This window comes from Salarias fasciatus, chromosome 16 (assembly GCF_902148845.1).
Source record: "Salarias fasciatus chromosome 16, fSalaFa1.1, whole genome shotgun sequence".
Lineage (NCBI taxonomy): Eukaryota > Metazoa > Chordata > Actinopteri > Blenniiformes > Blenniidae > Salarias > Salarias fasciatus.
In genome coordinates, this window is record NC_043760.1 from 19,460,243 (window position 1) to 19,470,383 (window position 10,141).

General features: G+C 44.9%; 1 protein-coding gene across 1 annotated transcript in view; it reads left to right on the forward strand.

Moving 5' to 3' along the window:
* bard1 (BRCA1 associated RING domain 1) overlaps positions 1-9,606 on the forward strand; it is a 22,081-nt gene extending 12,475 nt beyond the window's left edge. The window contains exons 7-11 of the mRNA XM_030112046.1: positions 716-842; positions 926-1,058; positions 3,151-3,243; positions 7,230-7,327; positions 9,034-9,606. Of these exons, the coding sequence (XP_029967906.1) occupies positions 716-842; positions 926-1,058; positions 3,151-3,243; positions 7,230-7,327; positions 9,034-9,375 (793 nt within the window). The 3' untranslated portion in view covers positions 9,376-9,606. The remainder of the gene's footprint in view (positions 1-715; positions 843-925; positions 1,059-3,150; positions 3,244-7,229; positions 7,328-9,033) is intronic.
* Positions 9,607-10,141: the final 535 nt, after the last annotated feature.

Below are 10,141 nucleotides of genomic sequence, written 5' to 3' on the forward strand. Positions count from 1 at the left end.
GACAGAAACAGACTTCAAACATTAGTTTAGGTACATGTTCATCTTTTATCAGATCAGTGTTCACTCGCCAGCGCGTTCTAATACGATGAACAGGAAAATGGGATTTTTCTGAAAAATATCACAAAGAGGTGAAATCCGTGAGTTTGTTCTCTCATTTGAAGTCAATGAAAACTACAACCAGCCAGACTCTTTAAGTGTTTTACAAGAGTAATATGATTTAACTGATCCTGAATTTCCATTGAGCTCTTCTTCCGCCAGCTGTGAGCCCTCTTGGTTTTCTCGAACAAAACAAAAGCATTGCAAACATCTGCTTTGCTTTCATAAGGCTGGTTTCTTTCTTTTCATGCTTGTGATTGAACCTTTATTTACTGTGTTTTGAAGATTACACCTGGATCGGTGGATAAAATGCATAAAGAAATGTAAGAACTTGGCTTTAGAGCTTATCGGGATCCTTCCTCGTTCTGCTGTTTAATGGAACAGAAGCTCTCTTTACCGCTGTTATCCTGCATCTTCAATTGTTTTTCTCTTCCTGATTGAACACACCTAACTTTGTGTTTGATGATGTGTTTTCACACTTTTAATGAGTGGAACTGTCCCCGTGCTCACCAGATGGTCCGCACCTCTGCACATGCATAAATCCTGACGTGTTTACGCACCGTGAGACGCCGACTCGCTTCATCTTTTCGTTTTTTTTTTTTTTTTCCTCTCCCCTCAGTAATCTGCACGGAAAGCGGCCGGCGGATTACGCAGCAGGTCCGGAGATGCAGCAGATTTTTCAGGAGGTCTCAGAAGGAGCCCGGGATGCTCATGCGTCCCACAGCCCCTCAGCCAGTCTCTCTGAGGTACGTCTGGAAGTGGCGAACCCCTGAGTGCTGATCGTCCAGAACCAAAGGCCTCCACGTCTGTAACTTGTGTTCTGTTTCAGACGGGCGACGGTTCGAGGATGGATCAAGCCACGGTGCTCTTGGCCACCAAGCTGTCGGCACGAGAGCAGCAGCAGCTGGCCAGACTGGGACTTCTCCTGGGAGGGACGACGGCCCACACCTTCTCTGGCTCAGGTAGCGTTTGTGGAGTTCAGACACTCCCTCTTCCGGGCAGAAAAACCTTGGAAAAACTGGTCGCGTATGATTGCGTTTCCACGTTATTGGCGACGGGCTCTGATCCACAACACAAATTAATTGCGTCTCCCGTCCAACGGCGGGTCCGGCTTGTTTACTGCCAAACCCTGTGATATGTAATCAAGAGCTGTAGTAGAAGGCAGGATTTCACACTTAACCACCTCACACAGCTTTTGTAATCAGAGCTGTCTCTTGCCCTGGTCCTGATGTTTGTCACAAAGATTATACGGTGTACATGCTGTCTTCACCACCTCAAATGTGTTTTTTTTTTTTTTTTTTTTGTTCCTTTAAAAAAAAAAAAAAAAAAAATCTCAAATCAGCCTTTTTCAGCAGAGCCCGGCTTTACAGGCTTTGCTATCTCACACAGACCTGTTTGTATTGTAAAAGCCAACAGGAGCTGCCGGAGGATTATCACTCACAATGGTTCTGCAGCACCTAACAAGTGCTTTTAGAGCCGTATACATCACGGCGATACAGCAATGCCTTCACTCTTGCATAATAATGGCCGGGAAAACACCAGAGAGCAAAAGTAATTGAAATCATTCCTCATAAAATGTTTGGAGGTTCTGTCAGAGTGATGAATACACACTAATGAAAAACAGAAGGCTCGCTCAAACACTCCCCTCCTCCGGCCAGCAGGGTGAACCTGGGTGCTCTCCGGGAATGGAGAGTTGTTATTTTTCCTTCTCCAGATTTGGATTTTAAACGTGTAAATCCACGGCCGCTGCTCAACGTGAGAAGTTTTCGCCCCGCAGATACAATTATGTTGATTTTGAGCTTGTCAGCTGCGCCCACTTGTTGAACGAAGAGGCAATAAGCTCGTGTTTAAAAATTAATTATCCTATAATTATGTGTCCTCGTCTTTTTATGAAATAAATCTCTAACCGGGCTTTTGCTCTTCTGCCACGACGTGTTTTAGAGTTGCGTAGTTGTTGATTCACTCAGAGGGAGAGAGAAGTCACACTGTATTAACTCTGTGAGAACTGGACCACATTCAGTGGAGGAAGAAATCCATATTTATCAGTCCTCTTCAGTGTGTCTGCCTGAAATCGATGGGAACCAGCATTTAGTGCGTTGTTTTTTTTTTCTAATCTCCTCACAGAAAAAAAAAAACCTGAATTATTGACCTCACAAAAATTAACATCCCAATAAAATCAGTTGCTTCCTCTGAAATCCAGAAACTTGCACTAATGGATAAAACAACCACACAAGGTGGAGAAATCTGCAGCTTCCCTTTAATAAACTGGACCAGTATATACAAATACAGGTGAAAAAAAAACATTTATTTGACATTGTAGCATTATTGTGTAAGAAGTTAGCATCAGTCACACAAGCTGATTATTATGTCTGATGATAAGATTTTATATATTGGCGTAATATCGATCGTATGTTTTTATGATCCATTTGAAGATCATTCTGAGTAAAACCTGATTCAGATGTTTTCTTTAAGGTTTTATGCAGTGAAAAATTCACATTTACACATTGAGAGCAAAAGTAAATCCATATGTCGTAAACTAGTTCATGAGAAGCAATAAAACCAGATGTGATTTGTGTTTCTTTCATGTTAACTATATCTGTATTTCAGTTCCTCACCAGTGAGTGTTGAGGTGTTGCATATATATTAATCCTATTTTTTTTGAAAATTTCTAATTGTGTTATTGTGACTTTCTCCATGAGAAGCCAGAGTACCAACAGTGTGGCAGCTCTGTGGTTTCCAGTATGTTTCTTTTCTGCATCCAGAGAAAGATTTGACTGTCATCTCATGTCCTGAGCTGACACACAGGAAACCTCTGCTCTCGTGTCTTTTCCTGCCCCTGGCTTCACCTCGCTATCAAGAAAGAAAGACAACGCACGAAAAGCACACGTAGAGATGTTTAATCTAAAAGAAAACATCTTTTCCCATCGAATAGACTTGCTCTGGGTTGAGCCAGCAGGCAGTGACTTGATACTTGAATAAACATGTCTTTTATCCCCAACGTCCAGTGAAGTTGTGAGGAAGAAGAGCTCAGACCGCCCTGCTTCTCTCTTCCAGTGAGCCATGTCGTGGTGCCAGAAGGACAAATGCCCACCACCTTCTCCGCCCTCCAGGGGATTCTCGGCGGCTGCTGGGTTGTCAGATACAGCTGTAAGTATGGAGTGAGCTGTCGGCTGAATCGGCCCTCTGCCGATATCATTTTTTTTTTTAAATGTCATCTTCAAGATTGTTCACACAACCCGGATCGCTTCTTGCAGCGTCGGCCCTCAGGGACATTCAACCCTGATTCTCACTAATGATAAATACTGTTTTATGAAATGAAATAGTTTCCAAAGAGAAATTAAAATTTATCATAACTATGAACATTTGACTGTGTGGTGGACTTGTGGTCTTTCCAGCTGGATTTCCATGCAGCGTAAAGCAGGTATGATGGATTTAATACTCATTTCAGGAAACGGCACGATCATCAGTTATCAATCCGTTAACACACAACAGCTCAAATCCTGCTGCTATTCCTCACCTCCGGGTTCCAGCTCGACATTGATTGTCCTCCTTGCCAGGAGTCAGATGAAAATATCAATAGCAAACTCATATCTGCTAAATATAAAAGTCGTGCCTGCAGCTGGTTAGCAGAGCTCGGTGTCGCCAGTGGAAACTGAGGGAGAAACAGAGGACGCTGCTGTCGTCTTCATTAAATGATCCTGCATCACACTGCAGATCCATTTTTAACCGCAATTTATTCAGATGCGATCGAAACTAAATGGCAGAGTGTTATTTTAATATCACCACAGCTAAACCGTTAAAGCTAAACTTTCATGGTAAAGTTTAGATTTTTTCACACAGGATGATCATCTGCAAATGAAGCGACATGGATTTTGGGTTATTCTGGGGCGACCATGAAGAATTTATTTGGTAGTTTGTGGACCTGGCCTGCCACAATTTAAATAATTGGATTGTACTTCGCTAACTGCGTGGAATATTTTTATCTTGTTTGTTTTATTTATTTATTTTTTTCTCTGCGGAGAACATTTTGCCTGCCGGTTTTATCTGAAAAGCCCGAGACCACGGAGCTGTTGAAGCACTTGCCACTTTGACCTCGGGATGTTAATTAAAACATATTTTCTCATTAGGTATTCACCTCGCTGCGATCGCTGGTATATATTAAAAAAATAAAAAAATAAACATGCCTGTCTGCTCCGGAGGGTTCAGGTGTTAATTATTCCTCAGCACCAAACTCATGTACGACACACGTTCGATCCGTCTTTGATGCAAAGTTTCAGGTGGGGAAAAAAAAAAAAAAAAAAAAAAAAATTCTCTGAACGCAGCACCTTTTATTTCATGCCTGCGTTGTTGTGAGAGACATCTAACGAATGTTTTCCACCAGCCAATTTTCAGATCAATTGTTTGCGCCTGCCGCTGCGCGCACACCTGCTTACATGCAAGACGGCCGGAGAGAGAGGGAGGAAGAGTCGGGGCAGGGGGGCTGGGGGAGCCTGGGAATCGATGCACCGCAAGTCTTCAATATGACCGACGATGAAAAGATAGCTACCTCTTTATTCTTCTTTGATTTTTCTTTTTTTTTTTCTTTTTTTTTTGCCTTGATAAATAGTCTGCATTTTTTCCCCTCCTCCTTTGCACCCTTGAACCAAATCAACAAGCAAATATATCGAGGAAATCGGCTGCAGGGGAAAGTTAAGAGACTTGCTGTCAAAGATTTTTCTGGCACCTTGGTGTGCCCTTGACTGCTGTATTTGTCAGTAGCCTCACTTCACTCTGTGTGTGTGTGTGTGTTTGTGTGTGTGGAGAGTACAGCAGCATGCGTGCTTGTTTCTGTCTCTGCCAATAAGCCTGTTCCACTGTGAGTCTGTGCGGCTGTGTCGCTGTTTCCGTGCGCCCCGGACCGTCTCCTCTCCTCTCCATCCCCCCCCCCCCCCCCCGCCGCCGCCTTCTCTCCACGCAGGCTGAGCACTTGACACAGCTTGTCTCCCTCATGACAATCACTGTGGCATCCGATCTGTTTCTGGCCTTGTGTATGTGTGAGAGCGCGCGCCAGCTGCGGAGTTCTCGCTGTCACCTGCCTTTTGCACGCCGCCGCTGTCAGCCGGGCCGAGCCCCGGCTTATCTCTTCATCTTTTATGTCTCGTTGCGATGCGCTTCCCGTGGAATGGGAGCTTCGGGGTTATATAATGTGTAACGGGGTGGATTCCAACTGCATGATCTGAATAAATGTATGCTTAAGATAGAATTAGCATGTTTAATCACAGTTGTGTTGCACGCAGTTTGACCTTCATATGAACAAAGATTTTAATATCTGCAGTCACACTGTCAAAAATGATCATTTTAGTATCATCACATCTGTACAGGAAGCAAAACTCCACGTGTGCCAGCTGATCTGACGGCCCACACTATAGCTGGAGATTCTGCTCAGATTAAGATCTCTACCTTTATTTTCCCCTCAGTGGGTGAAACAAGGCTCTCCTCGCTGAACGGGACGCATTCAAGGCGTTCGACGGGGAGTTTCTGTCGACTCACTGTTTTTCAGCTTGCCTCCAGGCTTTTCTGCACAGCCAGCCCAAAACTAATTCATACATATTCCATAATCATGAGTACAGATCTTCTCAGGTCACTTTCAGTGAGAAAGCGCTGTATTCCCTGAACAGAGGCCCCTGTTTAATTAGTACATTTGAACTTTTCCTTGTACAGCTCTACACTTTTTCTAATTGTGGCAGCGAGCGGCAGCAGGAATCCTATAGTTTATACTGCGGTTTGCATATTTATGACTGCGGGGTGGATGTTTACTATCAAAGGGTGGACAGTTTTACCTCAACCTCAATTTTTTTTAGACGCGTGTGTCGGTCTTTCTAACTTCGGCGCGATCCAGAGGTCTCATTATAGAGCCTGGTCTCGGCTCCGTGTTGTCCCCTTAATTAGACCACAGTTCCAGCTGGTCTCACAGTTAATCAAGGAAGCGGGTTCATCTCGCCGCTCACTCATTCACCGACCCCAGGAAGGAGCGGCGGGGTTTTTTTTTTCCAAACGTTTTCTGCTTTTCTTTGCGAACATAATTAGCGAAAATGCTAATGACTCTTCAGCACTATGTGCCATCGTCCGGACTGATTAACCCCAGTTTCTTCCTCCTCCTCTGCCCAAAGTCTCTGGCAGGGTAGCCGTAAAAGGAAGCTTGTAATTAAAGGAGGATGAAGAAATGTAATTACCCTCCACCTCTTGTACTGGTGGCTGTGTGTGTGCGTGTGTGTTTGTGTGCAACCTGCCGGTTCATGCCAGGCTGTTCAGTTCTGACACTGGATACATACACCTGCACTGATTTGTGATAATTTGGCTGAGGGAGACGCTATACGGGGAATTGTTCTCGCGTCTGCGAGGCTCTTTGTCTCTTCTGGCTGTAAGCGTTGAGAGACGTCTTAATGCATTTGTAATGACAAGAGTTATTCGAGCTTCACGCTCAGGTCTCTCCGACATCCCTTATGCGTATTTGTGTGCGGGTAGGTGTCTTATTTTCAGCCAGAACTAGTTTCAGGATGTTTCCATCCGCCACTATTAAAACAGTAAGTTTGGGGTTTTTGTTATTTCCCTGACATGATGCTCCGTAATGGAACGCTTTACTGAGAGCCGCCGCGCTCTGATCTGTGGCTGATTCACAAGCGTTTTGTTCGTCTGTGACAGTTAGGGGTCATTAAAATGCGCAATTTTTTTCTTCCCCCTCCCGATTTCACAAAAAAAGAACCTTTCTGCCTTTTTCAGATGCTTTTCTTCACGATTTTTGAACAAAAGCATCTTTTGTAAGTTGAAAAAAAAAAAAAAAAACATTTCCTTGTTGCTGGCTGTCACACTGCTCCAATCGAACTCAGAAAAACCTCAAGAGATCAGAAGGAGAGATGATGCTTGAATTCGGTTTAAAACTTAAAACGAGGGTTGCATCATTAACTCCATCACGCTGTGAGCGTCTTTCTCTCTGTCAACAACCGAAGCTTTGCCAACACTTGAAATTCACAAACTCGCGCTACGACAGACACGAGCATTGTCGTCCCCGGCGAGCGACGGCCTTGTCCCGCTCTTTCAAGTCAATATAATTAGCTGTAACTTTCATTTTCTTTGCTCTTCCTGTTCAACACCAGGGGTGGAGGCGTGTCTGCAGGCGGGGGAGTGGGTTCCCGAAGCCGAGCACGAGGCGGGAGACGGCGCCCGGCGCAGTCGCATCAACAGATGCAGCCTGGTAAGCCAGCAGCACTCGATCGAAGATGTGATTTCAGTGTCTGAGGGGTGTCTCGGCCTCGCGTCTGGGAGATTTAGTCGTTGCAGCCATTAGCACATGGTTCTCCTGCACATATGTGGCTTGAACTTCGTCGCCGTTGTCCTGTGAGCTCTAAAATACAGTCGGACAAAAAATTGAAGGCAGTTTTTGTTGCATGCTGTATTTTTTTTTTTTTGTTGTTTTTTTGTTCCCCAAGAAAGAGCAATCATTTCCACCCCATTCTCCATGATCAACTTTTGTTTTTGTGATCAAACAAGCTTCCCTAATGGACGGTGTCTCATCGGGGACGACAGCCGTTTCGTGGCTCCATCAGTGTGAAACTGAGGTGAATCATGTGCTTCAGTTTTGGCAGACATCAGATCACAACCACATTGAACTCCTCGGGGAGAATTTGGACCATTTTGGGTTAAGTGCCACACAAGAGCTCTTTCTTTTTACACAGTGCCAAGTGCAGCGCAGGTTCCAGGCCAACAACACCCTTAAAAAGAGCGAATGAACTCTCCTTCATCTGCACTCATGGCCGTGTTGGTTTGCAAAATGGGTGTGATTAGATTTATTGTTGCCTTCCACCAAGCAATCACTTTATTATCCAGCTAAAACCCTCTCTAATGTCAGTGGGACTCTCGTATTTCCCGGATGCAGAGTACCGTTTGTCACCAATGTGGTTGTTTTCTGGAACGGTTGCATTTGAAGCTGTTTGTTACATTTAAGAAATACATGCAGCAGCAGATGCTTCTGGGGGCGGTGTTTGCTTCACGTTCCGTCCATAACATGCCTGTAAACAAATAGGAGGCAGAAGCCAAACGCGCCCCGCTGTCTGTCCAGGCTGCTTCAGATGCCGTGGCTTGCCTGATTTGGAATAATTCGTGCAAATTTGATTACAGCTTTGTGTTATGGAGCCATTTTCCATTGATTACCGGAACACATTCAGAGATCTCGTGCGATTTAGTGCAACAAGACAACATAACAAACAATTTGTGAATCGTCCTCGCAGGTATCGGTCCATAAAGATTACCTGTTTGTTCTCTGAAGGTTACTGGCGAGGTGGAAGGGGAGCGGGGTAACAGTGATGGTTATAAACATGCTTTTTCGCAAGGTTTAAGAGTTCCAACACTCTACTATGCAAAGTAAGTTATTTTATTTTTCCAGAAATGGAACATGTGTCAGAACAAAAAACAAAAAAGAACGCACAAATGCACACAAGAGCAGAAGTGAAACCCAGCCGAAGAACAGTGGAAGAAGGTTCCTACCAGAAACTCTTGAGAGAGCTAATTTACACCCCACAACAGCTGAGTGAATTGATGCCGTGAATAGAAACCGTCTCCTGTGGCCCAATTCACCGCTGCTTTAAACAGCCGTGCTAAGTGCTTCAGAGTTCGTCTCCAGAACGTTCCCTTAAAAAAAAAAAAAAAAAAAAAAAGTCTTCTGGCAGTAAAGAAGTAAATACAAAGCATCCACACAGGAGCTCGTCTGGATACAGTTGCAAAGGAAATTATTCAGCGTTTAACTTCATCATGAAAGAGGAAAGTTTAATCATTGTTCCGCTGAGATCCCAGGAGCCGAGGCTTCAGCCCGGCGCCGAGTGACGAGCACACCCTCATCAAAGTGGATAACAGATAACAGGTTGTCTCCTAAATTGTTTTATTATTATTATTATTATTTCCCAGCTTCCTCCGCTCTTCGACGGCTGCTTCTTCTTTCTCCTGGGCTCCTTCAAGGCGCCCAGCCGGGACGAGCTGGCCGCGCTGCTCCGCGAGGGCGGCGGCCAGCTGCTGAGCCGGCAGCCCAAACCGGACAGCGATGTGACCCAGACCCTGAGCGCGGCGGCGTACCACGCCCTGCCGGGCTCGGACCAGACCCTCTGCACCCAGTACATCATCTTCGACCCGCGCGGCCCCCACAGGCCCCCCGCCGTGAGACGGGGGAAGGTGTGGTCGGCCCCGTTCACGTGGCTCATCGAGTGCGTCGCGGCCTTCGCCCTCCTGCCTGTGCCAGACCCTCAGATTTGAAGGGTTTTCAAAAAAGCTTGACTCATCCTGAGGTTGATCATCAACTTTTTGTTGCTCTTTGATGTGTCGATTCTGTCCTTTTTGTACATCAAGTCTAATATCCAGTGTGCCGTTTGTGGAATATGTTCTACAATGTAAAAAAAAAAATCATGAAACACAAAATAAAGACTTGTAACACCAGCGTTGTATTTATGAGGTTTGTTTTATTTTTAATTGTGAAAGAACTTTACCTGTAAAATGAAACGCTAAAGTGACTTTTCAGTATAACTGAGCGTCCTCTGCCTTCAAGCCCGTCTCAGACAAGGTCGTACAGTGCTGATTAATCCGACCGCCGCCAGGTGACGGACCTAATCGCTGTATTTCACAATAAACTGAGGCTTTAAATCTGTCTTGTGGGTCACTTTCTGCTCTCTGGCTGATTTCCAGGGTGGGGAATGTGTATCCGTAGCAGACTGCCTCATGCTTTCCTGAAGCGGAAAATCGAAATCAAAATCAGGTTCTGATTTTTTTTTAATGATGATTGTGGGGTTTTAAGCATGACTGGATAGACGACAGGAGGGAAAAACTAAACAGCTGAACTTTAAATTTAGATGACAAAGTGTGGAGGAGAAGAAAGCTCAGACTCGGAGACAAACCATATGACTACCGACCATTTCAAGGTGAGAAAAATGTCGGCATGAATTCATGTTTAGTGAAACAGTTGTGGCAGAGTTTCTCAACTCATTCCAACCCGTCTAACTTGTGACCAGCTCGCTGAAACTTCAAT